This window comes from Tauraco erythrolophus, chromosome 3 (genome assembly GCF_009769465.1).
Source record: "Tauraco erythrolophus isolate bTauEry1 chromosome 3, bTauEry1.pri, whole genome shotgun sequence".
Classification (NCBI taxonomy): domain Eukaryota; kingdom Metazoa; phylum Chordata; class Aves; order Musophagiformes; family Musophagidae; genus Tauraco; species Tauraco erythrolophus.
Genome location: NC_141467.1, coordinates 80720071 through 80738495, shown reverse-complemented (window position 1 = coordinate 80738495; position 18425 = coordinate 80720071). Strand labels below are relative to the sequence as shown.

Here is an 18425-nt window from a genome sequence, read left to right as displayed (position 1 = left end):
TTGATTATAATAAATCAGAATAGGTAGCTTAAAAATACTCTTTGATGCTTTTGAATAATAGAACATTGAAAGCAAGAAGCCTGGAGAAATGAACTTAATTAACTAGGAAAGAGCAATTTAATTTCCTTCCTAGAGACACAAAATATTTATGACAAACTTTTTTCTTTTAATTGCTCTTGTGTTTAATTTCACGGGTTTTTTTTTTTCCTTCTGCCTTTGGTTTCCCTGCTTAAGGACAAAATAAGAAATAATAATAAGTTTTTATTTATAAGTGCCCATGCTTAGAGGCCTCTGGGCACCATGACAGAAAATAACTAAAACCATATTTTTTTCACAAATAGGGAATTGTGCCCAGATAAAATTGGGATTTGGAACAAAAAGAGGCCTGTCATCCTACCCCGACATACAATATACAGCCTAGCAATAAACAGCATTTATGTCTTCCTGCTTAGTATGCATGTGTCACGGAGGTGAGTGATTTAGGTCATTTGAAAAATCACCATCAAAGATATTAACAAACCACCACAGTCTGGGCATGCTCTGAGCAGAGACTATGCAGTATGTACCTAGAAGGAGGGAAGAAAATGCAGAATACAGAGAGCTGGGAGGACAGAGCTTAATTTGAGGATGTTTAACGTGGCACGTAAGAAAGAGTAGGATTGATGGAAGATAGTACTACTTTGGTTCAGCTACTCGGATTGTACTTATTTTCATGTAGAAGCTTTTTCATGCCTCAAATCTGAGAACGGTGTTCAGACCAGCTTCCCTGCGTTCCCTTTGTGGCTTTTCGGCAAGGCTTAGTGTTAGAGCTTTCTGGTTCACCAGGAGTACTTCTAGTTCTTCTCCGTTCTTCTTTTCATTAACACCTCCTCCTCACCCCCCTTTTTTTTTTCCTGTTAAATTTATATTTGTCAGTTTTGTGCTCGCAAACAAGTTGCCTCTTCTTGCCATTTGGACTGAGTTTATAACTGTTGCTTCAGACTTCAGTGAAGCTTCTATATAGTTCATGGTTGATAATGAGTATATTAAAAGAAGAGGACAGTGAACTAATGAAGTGTCATTTGACAGATAGAATGTAGAAAAGTTGTTGGGTCAGTCTTTTTTATTGCTTTTTGCCCTATAAGTCATGAAATGATTTAGGTTTAATCAGTATAATTCTTAAACATTCCTCCTTATGATCAAACAAAAGAATATAATCTTTGAGACAGCAAGCTTCCTTCCCCTCCCTCCTTCCCCATCGATGACTGTCTCAAGACCTGTAACACAAGTGAAGGAAAGCCAGTAAACTGGAGACAGCCTGATGGCAAGTGATGTTTTCATCATTCAGCTGGCAAGTGACAGGTTGGATTCCAGCCCTCACTCACTGAACTTTCTTGTGTCATTGTATTATGGGAGCCTTAATTACAGCAGGACTTGCACCATGCTGTTAGAACCTACACTTTGAAAGGAGAATTCATGAGTTGGTTATATTTATTTGTAATTTTTTAGTGATTTCAGTCTATTAAGAGATTGCAGCATACTGTAAGTCAGTCTCCTCTGTAATAGCAGGTGGATGCTTGGGTAGCTCTGGAGTGATGCTTCATAACTCTTAGAAAGGCCTAAGTCCTCTAGCTGTTTTTTTCAACTGAAAAGCAGAAGCTATTGGTATGTGGTTTATAATAACCTATGACCCAGGACCTATAGGAATTCAGCAAAGAAGCTTAATTATGGGCTGGTTTCAGTGGTGGTGTAACATGGGCATTGATATTTCATGAATGTAGTTTTGTTCAAACTTGTTTACTGTGCCCACGTTAAGACATTTTGCTGGATGCCATATGCAAGTGTACTAGTACTTTACTTCTGTATATATAGGAAGAGATGACAGGTGTTTCCAAGCTTATTCTAGTCTTCGAGCACTCTCCTGTGATTGGTAATAAAATTATTCGTTTATGCCGCTAGTAAGTAGTAGTATCTTTTACAAATGGGATTTTTTTTTTCCAAAGGAAAACATCGTGTTGGCAATTCTGCTTCACGAACTGTTGCAAAATGCTAGCTTAATGTGGATTTTCTTTATTTTGCTGAAAGCAGAAATAAAGTATAACTCAGCTGGGATGAACTAATGGCTTTATAATAGTAGCATCATTGAGTATTTTTTCTTCTTCTCCAGATGGTGGAAAAATAGAATAAAACCAGTTTTACGAGTCTCATTGTCAGGAAGCAAAGCAATGTTTTGTACAGGAAACTTTTTCCCATTAAAAAGCCTTTAAAATTGAGTTCATAGTCCTTTGAAAAGTCTGTGAAGGCTTCAGGTGGTTAAAAAAATATGTGGATTTTCCATTTAAATGCCAGTTGCAATTATTTCTGATAAATAGGTATACTATAAAACAGACAGAATACTGAATGAAGCTTGAATTTTGATGAAGACTTGCGTGCATAAGTCACTGTGATGTGAAAACTGTAAGCTTGGTAACCACTTTGTTACACAGCTCTCTGTTGTCAAACATTTCTTAGATACATCTTTTGGTAGACTCTCAGCTGCTCCAGCCTAAGGAACTGGTGATCTAGCTTCTGCTGATGCTTCAGAAACCAAGAAGACTGACCTCTCATTCTCTGAGGTGGTTGTCTAATAGACGTATTAGCAGCAGAACTCGCCCGCTCATAAAATACAGTCACAATTTTTGCTTAAAATATGGCTGAAGGAGGTGGCTATGGCAACTCTCTACATGGTAGTTCACTGTTAAGTGCGTTTGCCCAGAGACTGAGATCAAAATTCCAAGCTCTCATCAACCTTATTGTATTCAAAGCTGCTGTCTCCCATATCAGAATCACAGAATGTTAGGGATTGGAAGAGACCTTAAAGTATCATCTAGTCCAATCCCCCTGCCAGAGCAGGACCACCTAGATCAGATCACACAAGAACGTGTCCAGGTGGGTTTTGATCATCTCCAGAGAAGGAGACTCCACAACGTCTCTGGGCAGCCTGTTCCAGTGTTCTGTTACCCTTACTGGGAAGAAGTTCTTCCTCATGTTTAAGTGGAACCTCCTATGTTCCAGCTTATATCCATTTCCCCTTGTCCTATCATGGGATGCCAGTAAGAAGAGCCTGGCTCCATCCTCATGACAGTCACCCTTTGCATATTTATAAACATTAATGAGGTCCCCCCTCAGTCTCCTTTTCTCCAAGCTAAAGAGACCCAGGTCCCTCAGACTTTCCTTATAAGAAAGATGTTCCACTTCCTTAATCATCTTTGTGGCCCTGCGCTGGAAGGAGAATTTCTGCCACTTTCCCAGGAGAATTTCTGCTAATTTCCCAGGAGAATTACTGCCACTGTGTTGTAGGCCACCTTGTTTGGTGAGAAAGAAGTGGTAAGAATGTATGAAATAAAAAGCCTAAGTAGTATATGTCGTTGTTAAAGCTGTTGTAGCCTTTGTAGCAGAGGTGATAGTCCAAAAAGAGCTAAAAGCTGATTGCAATACAGCTTCTTACTCTAACAGTGACAAACCAATATATTTTGAAAGAATAAAGATATGGACAGTATTTTCACAGAAGCACTACAGACAGAAGAGCCTGATCCCCGAACTTCACTGAAGAGGCAGCAGCTGGAAATGTTCCTCAGTCTAGTGGCAGATGGAGATCCCCAGGATGAGGAAGGCTGTGGAAGCTTGTGGCTTTTGGCAAAAGAAGGAATGCTTTCTTTTGTAGATTTGCAGCTGCAGAAGAGGTCCAGTGCCCTGGTAGTAATGGAACGAGAGAAAGACTTAGACTTCCTATAGAAAATTGTGAAAAAACCCAACCCAAACCAAAACAAAAACCCCACCCAAACACCAAAACAAAAAAAACCCACAGCAAAAGCAAACCAAAACCCCCAAAACTCCAAACAAACAAACAAAATACCACTTGCCCCCTCCCAGGAAGTTGTAGTGGGAGACTCCTTTCTGTAGGAGTTGGATGCCCTTATCTGCTGACGTACTTGCTATCTAGGAAAAAGTTATTTCTTGCCCAGGGTTCAACTCCACAATGTTGAAAGACTACCAAGGCTTGTCCAATGCTTAGGCTATGGTCTCCTGCTGCCCATCCATGTGGGCATGTGCCAGTGATACTGCCAGAGGAGTTCTTGAGAATGACCTCGAGAGTGTAACTCCAAGGTCGTATGTTCTTGATCATGATGGTGAAGGAAAAGCCTTGAAAGGACTGGGTGGATCCTATGGGTCAACACTTGGTTGTGCCTCTAGTGTTGTTCATGGAGGTTTGACTTTTATGACCATGGGGCCCTCTTTGAGGATCAGGGACTGCTGTGGAGAGATGTGTTCCGCCTGACAAAGTAAGGCAAGCCTGGATTTGCCGACATGCTGACCCTGAGTTAGTCAGACTACCCATGGGGGAATGTATACGTGGCTCAGCCCAACACAGAGTGTAGAAACTTAACAAGTAACAACAGAACTCTTAAATGTATTTAAAATCAATTTAATGCTAATACGATGCTTTTGTATTTGGAAATATATCACTACAAAAGCATTTTTCTTTATACATGACATCAATTGAATTTGATCAAAACATCCATTAGAATGGAATGTGCATTCCTTCTTATTTTGAAATGTGTGTTTAAAATTATTTATTTTAGCTATGATATGTTTTTAAAACACTGTAATAGAATTGGTGTTATGTCATTGCCTCATTCTTTTTATCCAGCATACTTTTAGGGAAGAAATTCTCTTATGTGACTGTTTGGGGACATCCACCCTGGCTGTATTCCTGTCAGAGGTATTGCTGAGATAGAACTTGTTGTTCTCAGTGTCCATGGTGGTCTCTGCGTTCCATGGCTTGCCAGCAATTTCTGAGACTGCTGTTTTTGTTGTGACTTTCTTCCCAAAGCCATCTTGAAATCCTGAAGTGGGCAAGTATAGGGATGATAAGAGACTGGTATTCTTGAATGTTAAAACTGTGGCAAACATTTTTAAACGCTATCATCTCTTGTTGAAGAGCGAACTAAAATGAGAAGAGCTGGAAAATCCAAGGCCTCCTGGAATGGAACAGTCTATTGCACAATAGGTTGTCAGTGCATGTGTGGAGTAATACTGATTGCTACCAAAATTCTGCAGCAAAAATATGTAGTTTGTGTAAGAAGTAATTTACTGGATAGTTGAGTGAATTAATTGTCCTTAAAGGAATCTTTGTGTTGTACTTTTAGATTTCTTGGTTCTTGAAAGACAGTCAACAAGATACTGTTACTCTGTTGTTTATGAAAGTTAGAAAAAGTGCTTTCAGACCAAAATGATCTTTTAATGACCTTGCATTTTGCAAAACAGATGCAATCTACGTGAGTTTACTCTGGCATAAAGAGCCTGAGTATTTTATAAAGTCAGTACAAAAGAGGTAGGAGCCATCACAGGGCCTTTAAACTAGTAAGGATCAACATATCTCATTTTCCATGAAATATTAACTAAACTTGTTTGTCTTAGGCTAGCTGGAGATCTAAAAAAAAAAAGAGTCCCTTTTTCATTTAATTCTTTGTAAAAATGAAATAAAAACTTAAAAGTAAACTTTTAAAAGTAAGTCCTTCATTTTTTTTATTTTAATTTTTTACACTGGGGAAAAAACAAACCTTGAAACATCTCTGGTCCCATAGTTTTGCAGGCATGATATTTCTGGTTTTGTGTGTGAGTTTTTCTATTTGCGGTGAAGGAAAGCAGCTCTTGTTCTTTTAAATGGGTTAACCAACTGTATACTAAACTGGGATTGGAAGTGAGTTCTAAATTCTTTTTTATCAAAGCAAATAGAACAAGTCCTCAAAGTGTATAATAAACGTGCTTTGCTCATTCTGGTGTAATTTCAGGCCTGTTGACCCACTTTCCTTAATGTGCATTTGATAGCAAGGAATTTGGAGAAATTGGTTTGTTTTACGTTTGTAGGCAGTCTTCTATTACAAATATAAGGGAGATTTTATAAATAGTTCTAAAACTGAAGAGCAGTGCTTGAAAAATCTTTAGTATTTTCTTTTACCTCTCAAGGAAGGAGACTGTCTTACCTGTAATGGGCCAACATTTTGGTACTTCAGAGTTTCTAACAGAGACACTGGTAATCTTCATGTTTATAAGTATGTCTCAAGGATGAAACATAAGTACAACTGTCTCAGCAGAAGAGAAATATTGGTTGTGAAAGGCCAGCAATGTGGTGTCCTATCTTTTTGGCACAAATAATTCCAGGGGTTTTGGGCAGCAGTCAGCAAGTAATAAAAGGTTTGTATTAAGAAAACACATTGTATTTCTGTTTCTAATTTCACCTCTTTCATACTACTACCTTCTCTTGGATCTGTTTTCTAAATTTATGCTTTGCTAAAGTTTAGTTTCTTCCATTTTTGCCCTTCAGTGCTTATGTCTGTAGTTACTTGGCATCCCTACTGTTTACTTCTCATCCCTCAGTCCCAGATTCAGGAGATCCAGAAACCTCATTCAAGTGATCTTTAGTGGGGGCAAACTTTGGAGATTTTGGAGAAGAGGTATCTGCTCTGTGGTCTGTTAAATTCAACCTGGAGTTTAGTTCACTGAATGTTTTTGTATGGCTGTAGTTGTCAAAAGATGGTGAGTAGAGGTAACTGTCATCTGGGATTAGAAAAGAATATTAGAAAAAGAGCATGGCAACAACTGAGAGAAAAACGCGCTAAAAAAGTGTGGAGAGGAGAAGGTGTGTATGGAAACATGGCAGACTGAATGGAGGAATGATCATGGAGCTGAAGAGAAGCAACTGAGGTCAAGTGCAGGAAAGCCTAGAGCATAAGCCAGACAGTAGAACACCACATTCAAAAAGCCAAAAGAAATCCTACTAGAACAGAATGATGTGGAAAAAGCAGAAAGAAAAGAACAAGTCAATATACTATGAAAGATGGCAGTACAAAAATGAGCATTAATGAAAAAAATAGGCCACTATTAACCATGCAGCAAAATTAGAATGAATTTAAAAAATCTTAAGACACAGGGAATGGATTACCACAGGAAGAGATGATGAAATGAGGTAAAAAGAGGAGAGTAACAAAAAACCACTTAGTGAATTAATAAAAACAAGTGTAAAGTCAGGTATGAAGATCAAGTCCTAGTGATCATGTTAAACACAAGCTCCAAGATTTCCAGTAGTTTTCCTTTTCACTTGTTAAAACCAGTAGTTCAAATAAAAATTCCTAATTATTTTATTATGCTTATAATTAAAAAGTATAGTTCTACCTGTGGCTGGTGGGAGTTTCTTTTTTTTGTGGGTTTGTGGTTTATTTTGTTTTTGTTTTAGCTTGGTTATTTATATTTCTCAGCCTGTTTCATATTTTACTTGTAGAAATGTATTTCATATTTCTCTATGTAGACTGTGTTACACTGCAAGCAAGTACACGTTTCATGAGTCAATGCTATGCAGAATATAGTCTCTGAGGTGACAGTTGTGTAGAACTACTAAAGCATTTCTTATGTTTTGTTTATTGTTTTATTTAGTAAAGAACTTGCTTTGAAATCCCACAAATGAAAACAAATTTCAGTCATTTAGAGTTGTAGATAATTTTTTTATGTTCAGCTTCATGAAAAGGATAATAGAATGGGAGCTCATGCTGATCTCAATCTGCTTCATAAAGCTTTTGCAGCCGCACAGATGATGACAAAGATCCCCCAGGGTTTCTGCACCATGGAGATAGGGTGCTTTGCAGCCATCTGTAGAGTGTGATCCTGTAATTTGCTGAGAATCCTCAGTGGCAATGAATTTAATTAAGCAGTGTCTAGACACGGTTTATGTGGCTATTTTTGCAAGTTCTTTTTCTAAATAATTTTTATATCGCACCTTTGGTGAAACTGATCATAGAATCATAGAATCGTTAGGGCTGGAAGGGACCTTCAAAGGTCATCTAGTCCAACCCCCCTGCAAGGAACAGGGATATCTCCAACTAGATCAGGTTGCTCAGGGCCTCATCCAACCGGGCCTTGAACGTCTCCAGGGATGGAGCATCCACCACCTCTCTGGGCAACCTGTTCCAGTGTTCTACAACTCTCATGGTAAAAAATTTTTTCCTAATATCCAACCTGAATCTACCTCCCTCTATTTTAAAACCATTACCCCTTGTCCTATCACAACTGGCCCTCCTGAACAGCCTCTCCCCATCTTTCTTGTAGGCCCCCTTGAGGTACTGGAAGACCGCTATAAGGTCACCCCGGAGCCTCCTCTTCTCCAGGCTGAACAGCCCCAACTCTTTCAGCCTGTCCTCATAGGAAAGGTGCTCCAGCCCTCTTATCATCTTCGTGGCCCTCCTCTGGACCCTCTCCAACTGGTCCATGTCCTTCTTATGTTGGGGACTCCAGAACTGGACGCAATACTCCAAGTGAGGTCTCACGAGGGCAGAGTAGAGGGGGAGAATCACCTCCCTCGACCTGCTGGCCACGCTCCTCTTGATGCAGCCCAGGATGCGGTTGGCCTTCTGGGCCGCAAGAGCACATTGCCGGCTCATATTGAGCTTCTCGTCCACCAGTACTCCCAAGTCCTTCTCCTCAGGGCTGCTCACGATCCATTCTCCGCCCAGTCTGTATTTGTGCCTGGGATTGCCATGACCCAGATGTAGGACCTTGCACTTGGCCTGGTTAAACTTCATGAGGTTGGTACGGGCCCACCTCTCCAGCCTGTCGAGGTCCCTCTGGATGGCATCCCTCCCTTCCAGCGTGTCGACAGCACCACACAGCTTGGTGTCATCGGCGAACTTGCTGAGGGTGCACTCCATGCCACTGTCCACGTCACCGACAAAGATGTTGAAGAGGGCCGGGCCCAACACGGACCCCTGAGGGACGCCACTCGTGACCGGTCTCCACATGGACATCGAGCCGTTGACCACTACTCTCTGAGTACGGCCATTGAGCCAATTCCTTATCCACCGAGTGGTCCATCCATCAAACCCATGCCTCTCTAGTTTAGAGAGAAGAATGTCGTGCGGGATGGAACTGATTGCTTTCCTACAAGTGCCTGTGAACCAGACCTTGAAGTTAGGGGCATTCAAATCCAAAGGGATGCTTAGCACCTTGTGTTATTCAGTCTCTATAACAACAAATAGATATCATATGAAGTAACTTCTAATATTATTTGTGTGCGACTCTAAAATGTCTTGAGCGTTTCTCCACACTGTATCTTGCTACAAAAATATCATTCTTTGGCTATGAGCTTTTATGCCAGAGATCCTCAGGGGACAAATAGAGGCTTGCACCACATAGAGATGACTGTATTAGTTTCTGTAAAATCCAAGAAAGTTAATAAATAGAGTTTGCTTTGTAGTGCAGTAAACCTTTAATTTTCAAATTGGTTTAACTTTTTTCCTTTCAACTCAGGAAATGCTACTTCACCGCAAGTTCAAAGACCTTCTTTCATGGACTACTTTGATAAACAAGATTCCAAGAATAAAAGCCCTGAAAACTGTAATCAGAACATGCATGAACCTTACCACATATCCAAAAACGTTTTCCCTGATAACTGGAAAGTCCCTCAAGATGGAGACTTTGATTTCGTAAGTACATTTTTATTGTTTACTTTCTTGCATGATGTTTATTTTATACGTGCCAAAAATAGTTAATCGCTTTCTATAACTGTGTTAATACAAGTAAAATAAGTAAACTTTCAAGAATACTGTCCTGTTATCTAATCTTGATGCTTCATCCTGGTTGTTGAAATAAATACATTTGCTTAACGCATGACCTTTTTAATGAGGAGTAGTATGTGATGTTATGAATATACTTCTTTGTAGCTCCTTTTTTTTTTTTTAAGTATTCTTGCTTCTTTATTACTTATGTGTTATAACAACTTTAAAATTTTGACCCGGTTATTATTTTTTTTTTTAAAGTAAATTGCTACAGGCATGGTATATTGTTGTCATGTTTGCTGAGTATCTCAGTAAAATGATAAGCATTTTCAACAGGATTGGAGCCATTTAATCAATCTCCTTGGAGAGGTTAAGATCACCTACTGTTTTGCACAAGGCAGCTTGTTGGTACTATTCCATTAGCACACATCTCTCTACATAGAATTATTCTAACACCAGGCTGTCTGTTTTAGGGTGGAGTTTTTCCCCTTCCAAAATATGTGTAGTTTATTTCTTTTTGCCTATGTTGCAAATCATAACGGGCAAAAAAAAAGAAAGTTCTTAAGTTATAGGTTGCTCTTAAAGTGAAACCAATAATTACTGTTTTGAGACTTGTAGATAATTATACCTGGTTTTCACTTTTGTTAATTTTTTTAAACATGTTTGAATGAAACAATTTAGTTTATCTGTTGTAAATTAAAAATGTTCTTAACTGTAGTGCAGTAGCTAAATATGATCACATGGCACCTTTTTGAAAGTACGCTTGGGATTTGGAGAAAAATGTTGTTTTTAATTTTAGGTGACAGCTGTAGGTGTGGGATTTTTTTCCCCAGTTTTCACTTACTACATTTCTACATAAAGCTGACTCTTAAATTTAAGCTACTGGAGTACAGCCAGTTAAATAGCACAGAACAAGCTGTCACTGCCGGAGAGTTTTGATTAAGTTGGAGTTTGGTTTGGGTGGGGTTTTTTTTAGGCTTTTTTTTTTTTGACTGTAAAATGCAATAATTATCATCCTAATAATTGACTGACAAAATAATTATTTGCACTATTCATTGGAAAGCAACTGACTGTTATTTAAGTGGAGTTATTAGAGTGGCAAGAAAATTGCTCTTAGAACAATTTAAAATTCATCCTATCTTTTCTATTGCTTGTTAAGAAGTGCAAGCAAAAATTATTCATCTTGTAAATGCGAAGATCTTGATTCCGTAAGTGCCTATTCATTAATAATTCACACATGCATAATCCTGTGGAACTTGTTGGCATTGCTTGTACATATGAAGTTGCCTTCTTGAAATAGGAATTTCTCCTAGGACCAAACTTGAGGGGTTCTGATTATCAGAAACTAGCTGCTCTCGGTGTTGTAGGCAAACCTCGCTGACTTGACAAGTCAAAAACTTCGGAATCGTAGAACAGTTTGGGTGGGAAGGGACCTTTAAAGGGCATCTAGTCCAACTTCCCTGCCGTGGACAGGGACGTCTTTCACTAGTTGCTCAAAGCCTCATCCAACTTGACCTTGAACACTTCCAGTGATGGGGCATCTGCAACTTCTCTGGGCAGCCTGTTCCAGTGTCTCATGGAAGTGATGTCGTGCGGTTTGTCCTTGACTTCCTAAAAAGGCAGCATTGTAAGGCTTGTTGCTACAAAATGATTGTGATTGAAGACCAAATAGGATTTCCAAAAAAAGTGAGTAACTATTTGCATGGGCACTGTGTATAGTTGGAGAGGGATAGGGTAGAATTTTGTTTTAAGCATGAAGAAAGGCAAATGCTTCTATAGATAAGCCAGCCTAAGAAAGAGCTTAGGAAGTCTCTTCAATAATGGGTGTACTGCTTTGGAATAGTCCACTCAAGAATACATTTCTCTGAAGCATCTGGTCCCAGCTGATGTGACGTAGGATATTGGTTTTAGCAGCCTGCTGGTTTTAACCATAGGCAATTGTTATTTATTCACACATTCTAGAAGCACTTCTGTTTATGTTTTAGACAGAGAGTGGCAGTATTGGTAAGTGGCCTGCAAGAGACCTTCTGAAAGGATAAATCAGTGGGCAGCATGCATAATATATTGCCTACTCTTTGTGAGATCGACATGAATGTTTTCAGTTGCTGACATGAAGTCTTAAATGATTCATGAAAGAGATAAATAATGGAAACTTTTTGTACTAAATAATTCCATGCTGTTTTGTTTGGAATTAGCCTTAATGGGATCTAGAAAGGGATCCTAAGAGTAAATGCTGACAGTTGCGATTTTGTTTAAAGAGGAAATCGATACTCCAGGTTTCTATGTAGAAGAGGAGGGATGCTCTCTAAGTTGGAGGTCGCCAGACTTATTTGCTGAATGATGCCATTATTCTTATTTACCCGAATACCCTTGTGAGCTGTACATAGCATGCCAGTGCTGGCAGCCAACAAGCGCTTCACTTGTGAGTCAGGGCAGAATGACAGTGCCACGCCAAGAGGCGATAAAGTGTATTGGATGGAAGGACTTAGAAGTTTGTTAGTGTATGTGTCTGTTACAGCATAAATAGAGAAGCAGAAATGCCATTGAGGTAGGACAGAGGAGGGAAGAGGAAGGAAAAACAATCCCTATAAATCTCTGCAACTAATCAGTTTATTCGTGTGTATAAGGTGAGACCAGAAGAACTGGGAGCTGATTCTTGTGGCTAAGTGATATATTTACTTTAGGTCACAGTGATATTTTATCCTATTCCTAGTACATTTTACTGTTTGCTAAAACAATACATAGTAACGCGGATATAGCAGTTAACCTTACACACTTGCTGATCTTTTTAGATAATGTAAATAAATGATTCAGGAAGCTTTTTCTCATAAGGTGGATAATGAATGTATAAAATAATGCAAAACAAACTTAGTGCTAGGTGTTGTTTGAAAATTTTTGTGTGGGCATATTTTTCCGCCCTGACATAAATGTTTTAAAAACTCCTTTCCAGTGAAAATAGAATACTTTTCCAAGAAAATAAGATGCTTCCATCATCCGTCTAGGCTTTAAAAAAAGTAATTTTAGCAGCATTTTTTCTTGTGTAAGTACATATTTGTGCTTTGTTTTTCACTGTTGAAGTACATCTGTTTTCAAACTCAAAAGCTGATCTTACTTCTTTTTCACTAACGCCATATGGGAATTTGAGATCTTTCTCTGACTGGTGCTGTCGGCCTTCAGTTCCATGATCAATCTGTGCTGGTAGTTGATGTAAAGTTCCATGAATTGGTGAGAAAAAGCTGCCACTGCACCTTCAAGTTTTACGTTGTATTGAACCAGGTATATTGCAAATAACTTCTAACTAGACTTAATTCTGGTACTCTATAGTCACCTTGAATATTACATTATTCCAAATTTACCCTGTTATGTATGCTTCAGGGCTAAGGTGCTGGTTTTCGTGCATAAGAGATGTTTGGGGGTTTTATCCTACATTTTTTTGATTGCCTTTAGAAAATAAAAAAAAACTCAAACAACCCCAAACATTTTTGAACGTTGTCTTTTCTGTGACTAGGAATTTGCATAGAGTTGGTTTTTTTGATCTTTGTTTTCGATTATTTTGTTGCCTATTTTTGTTGTCTCATGTTAAATTCTCAAAACCAAAAGTATAGGTCTTATATCAGTGTATCTTAGGGAAATGTATTTCTGAATTCCTTGTAAGCGTTTCGGTTTTGTGGTTGGTTTTTTGTTTTGTTTTTTTTTCACTTCAGCCTTTGAAATGGAAGTGTTAAAGTTCTGACTGGATAAAAATCTTACAGAAAACAAACTAGTGTTTATTCAAAATTCAGCTTTTATATTAAACTTTCAATACATATTTCACACTCAAGGATCATTATGGATTTTCATTTTCAATTAATACTATCAGATTATAGGCAGTTCTTTTACATGTTTTTGTTATTTTTAAGGGGCATACAGCAGATGGCAAAATTAAAGCAATATTTTTAACCCTAATTCTGTCAGTTTTACTTGGGGTTAAGTGATGTTTTATTCACAGCAAACCTTGATGCTAGTATGTTAATCAACAAGATATTGCTCATTGTGAGGAAAAGCAGCATAATGTCTTTGAATAAGTAAAGACGCCGTAAAACTGTGTAATGTATGGGTATTATGTGCATATAATAGAATATAATATGGGTATTATATTCATAGAAATGTTAATGATGCATGATTAAACGGCTTTTCATAACGAGGCTGAACTGTTTAATGGGCTTTTAGTCTTAGCTCACAAGTCAGCAGTTTGGATCAGAGTGCCGAATTAGAGCAAATGATGTGTTTATTTCGACATCGAAGTGACTAGTCCTTTTAAGAACAGTCGTTTTTTATAAATACTGTGTATTTGTATGGCTATGTTGCTATTATGATAGCTGTCTTCTTTCCATGGGGAATGTTTTCCATGAGTTAGCTGTGTATTAAATAAGCAGTATGACTTCAATGTGTTGTTGAAGCAGCTTGCTCAAATTTCTTTGTATTTCACAGTTGAAGATTTTGTGATATTTTGTGTCGCATTTATCACATTTTTATGGGCATTATAGAAGATATTTTTCACCAAAAAAGGTGAACTTCTAATAAGCAAGAAGTGCTCAAAGTTTTTGTCGTGTGGGGAAAACCAGAAAAATCTTAGCTTGCTTGGTCGATGTGCTATGTGTTGTTAAATAACCTGCTGCTTACATTTTTACTGTATCGTGACAGTTTACACCTCAGTAAGATGTAAACTTGCTCTGGAAATCCTTCTGTCCGTTAGTAACATGTGTTAGTGGGGGGGACACGATGTTAACAAAAAATTTAGATGAACTGTAAGAAGTGATATAATTGATGATAACTTGTAAATTAACATTACTCAGAATAAGTTGCTAAACTTCATTTGCACTGATTGAATATATTCTTTCATTTAAAATGAGTCATTTACTTTTTGTTATGAGATGATAACATGTAAAAAGGCAAATCTATTTATTGTAGCACTGCTAGGGTAATGATTTCTGTCTTTAGTAGAATTATTTCCAAACACAAATGGTATCCAGATTGTTAAATACTGAATAGTGAACATGTAGATCATGTTTTGCAGTAACTGCAGTATCATGTTTAAGTAGATGCATTTTGGGTGACTTAAAGATTCTGGAATAGCAACAAAAATTTAAAAAGCCATCTGTTACCCTAGGCAGAATATTTCCCTGGATTTCAAACAGAACAAATACATTAGCATATAATAATTATGAAATAATAGTATTGCAGATACTGAGCACTTCAGTTAACATTTTAAATGTATAATATGACAATTGATTTAGTAAAAGAGTAAATACCATAAAGTGACTGAAGAACATATTGAATTTAATTAGAATTTCAGCAATAAAGCTAGGTGGAGTTAGCTTCATTTGAAATACCTCTTTGTCCCAAAGCTTAGCTGGGTTTATTCTGATTTTATTTAAGCAGCAGATGAGTTTGTTTGGTACAGTCTTCTTTCTAATTAATGGGAATGAATGTATTTCATCTATTTTCAATCATTTGAGATTCTCCTCTAAGCAATTTGAAAATTTTAAATGAAGTATTAACATATATTCATTTTGCTTTGTTTTTAATTAGTTGATTGAATATCATGAAGCATTTCCAGATGCTGACAGGAAGAACGTTTTCTTAACTAAACAAATATGAAACTTAGGTTTCTGGATTTGCGTGGGCTGTATGCATATGAGATAAACAGAAGTATTATTGTTGTCAACAGTCTGCATGCAGAATTTCATTCATTTCAGTTCGGACATGGCTAACAGGAGAGACTGTAAAATGAATATGACAAATATAGTATGCTTTATCTGGCTCATTTTGTGAGGACAGTGTGAACCTCAGCAGTGGAGGTTTTCTGTACCTCTTATAATAGGCAGCTGGTACAGAAGCTTCTTGAGTGTTGAGTGGTTATTTAAAAAAAATGAAAGGTGTGCGGCCAATTCAATGGGAGGAATATTCGTATCAGGAGTTGGCTCTGAATGGTTTGCAGGTCATGGCTGTGGTTTGTTAGCCTTATCATGCAGCTGTTCAGGCAGGCAGTAGGGGAGGTTATGCCAGCCTGACATGTAAAATGAAAATGTAATATTGGTTGTGTTTTTTTTTCCCATTAGGCAAAGAGAACAGACAACCTATTACATTGGGTTTTTTTTAAAGAAAAACCCCACCCAAAATTCTGCAAGTTAAATATTGACTGATTTAACTAAATCCTGTATTGTATTCTGACCACAAAAAGAGAATTCTTTTTCTTGCAGAGAGACGGGTAATGCTCTACCTGAGCAGAGTGTTTCTCCAACTGGTATTAAATATAGGATCCTTTCTCTTTGAATATGTCCCTTCCCGTATTAGTATAGAAGGATATATTTGAAAGTCAAGCCTAGTAATTTGGTTTTATATAAAACTAAGTTGTTTAAGCTGTAAACAGAATCAATCCTTTCTGTTTATTTGAATTATAGTGTTACTTTAAAGCTGTTACTCTGATCACTGAGTCCTTCATGCCAAAGTGCCAGTGCTGTATTTCTGCAGTTTTGGAAGGTGAATTGTGCTGTCTGGCAAAGATTATATGACTTTTTGTGTCCTAAAATAGCACAGAAAACACCCTTCTAGGCCAAAAAGCTTTTTGTATTCTTACATGTAAAAAACAGAATTAAAGATTTTTTTTTTCTTGTCCTTGACGTGTACTCTGAAGATAAGACATGAACTCAGCCTTGAATTGCAGCAATTTATTTGAAGGTAGATAGTAAGAAGAATGTCTAACAGGATAACAATGTATGACAGCGGGTTGCCTCAGAGGGTTGCAGAGGTTGTCGTTATTGTGAGTGTTGAAGACCTGGTTAGATAAACAGATCAGGAGTAGTTTTGGTGGAGTCGATCCCGCTTGGAGCAGGATTGACCTCCTCCTGTGAGTGTTTCTGATGGCTTTATTTCCTATGGCTTTTTGAGCTACTGCTGAGGGCTGATGTTTGTAATCATAAAATATGTTTAGAACACATAGTTCCTACAAGCTCAAGCTCTCAAAAATAGTGACATACTTAATTTGTTTATTAGGAGCGTCAGTATTTTGGAGGAGCTAGACCTTGGGTAACCTTGACAATTTTCGCAATTAGCAGTCAGCTATTCTTTCCAAACATGAGTCTGCCTCTGGAAAATTTCAGCCAAAATTCAGTCAATAAAACTTAACCATATTTTCTCTCCCAAAAGTTTAAAGCATCCCTGCCATCTTATTTTATCATGTCAAATAGTTTCAATGTGCAGTGTGTTTTTTAATTACAAAATAGTTTCTAGTGAGAAGACACTTTAAAGCTTATTTTTCAGCCAACTTTCAAATTCTTCATCTAGCATTAAGAATGAAACTACTTCACTCCAAAGAGTTTAAATACTTGCATCATTGAACCTTCTTTTTTTTTTCTCATTAGCTGGAGAGACTGAAGTGTAGCTCTAGTTTATATATTCAGTTATACAGCAAGTCTGTAATTTGTGCGTAGTTTAAGGAGAACAAAGGAAAGAATGAGTGAAGCTGATGAGCTGGGGCAGTGCTGCTGGTTTAAAGTAACATCTTGTTACCTTAGTAACCAGTTGTCTGTACTAATATACCTCTTTGAGATCACTGTCTAATAGCTAAGTAATGTGTATAGCCTAGAAAAAGCATTGAAATACTTGGAAAAAAACAGTTGTGGCTGGGCGAATTTTAGACGATCCTTTTTTGTCCATCAAAGCAATTCATTTTCAGGTCTCTCTTCTGTTTTCCCTTACAAAAAAAAGGTGTGGGGAGATATTTAAACCAAATAGTTTCCATGTTGCATGAATCACCGTTAATGTCAAGACAGCGAACCACACCTTTGTAATGTCTGTAATCCCCAAACTGAGTGCTGACACCAATGGGTGCATGCTCTACTGCAGCGTTTCAGCAGATTTCTTTGAAATCATTTCTATGACAGTGTCATGCAAATTTACCACCAAAACCCAAAATCTGTTCTCCTACTCTTTGCTACAAAGATTAATGATAATGAAAAGAAGTAAAAATAAAACTTGCCTCAGGAGAGTGGGCGACTGGAATTTTGCAAGACTGTTTTAAGTTAAATTTTGTAACTCCTTAGTTTTGAGGAGGATTTCCTCATTATGTGGTTTGGTAAAGAACACGGGATGTTTTCTTCAGTTTAGCTTTTTTACTCACCCACCCCTTTCCCCGTTTCCTGCCCCCCCCCCCCCCCCCCAATATTTGCTGAGTTCAAGTAGGAACATGAGAACTTGTCAGATAAGATTCTAGCAATTTAACAGAATTTTTTTTTTATTAGTTCAGTGTTGATGTGGCTCTCAATAATCAAAAAGTTTGTATTAGATTTCTGTGCCTCATGTTTTGATCAGCATCAACATCATTTCAGCAGCCAATAAGTACCGTGTGTGGACTATATATTAAGCATAAATGTTAACAATATTTCATAAACAAAATATTGGAAATTAAATGGCTGACATTTAATACTATTAACCTTTATGAAGAATGGAAAAAATTCTGTGTGGCTTTTGTTTGCAAATAACTTGTGGAATTTGAAGAAAGAGACTTTCTGCATTAAGGCATTGACTTCAGAGAGCTTGTAAGACTTGGAGTTCTTTGTTATTTGGAATTAGTATTCTCAGATAGCTGATTACATTTGACTTAGTACGCATTTACCAAAACCAGAGGTTGCCCAGAATATCTTGGTTTACATGTGAATTTTGTTTCCTTTTCTTATAACTTGCATAACTCAGAGATAAAAGGGAACTCCTGTGAAACCTGAAAGCAAAATCTGTATTTCTATAAGAGTACGCTTGTTATACTCGTTTGCTTGTATTTTAGTAATGTGTGAGATGTGTACATTAAAATGATCCAAATGT

The 18425-nt window shown here is 37.6% G+C and overlaps 1 protein-coding gene across 1 annotated transcript in view; it reads left to right on the top strand.

Moving 5' to 3' along the window:
- Window positions 1-18425, top strand: part of STK3 (serine/threonine kinase 3) — a 153943-nt gene that overhangs the window by 95390 nt on the left and 40128 nt on the right. Inside the window, 1 exon segment of the mRNA XM_086609491.1 lies at window positions 9319-9494. Coding sequence (XP_086465617.1) covers window positions 9319-9494 — 176 coding nt within the window.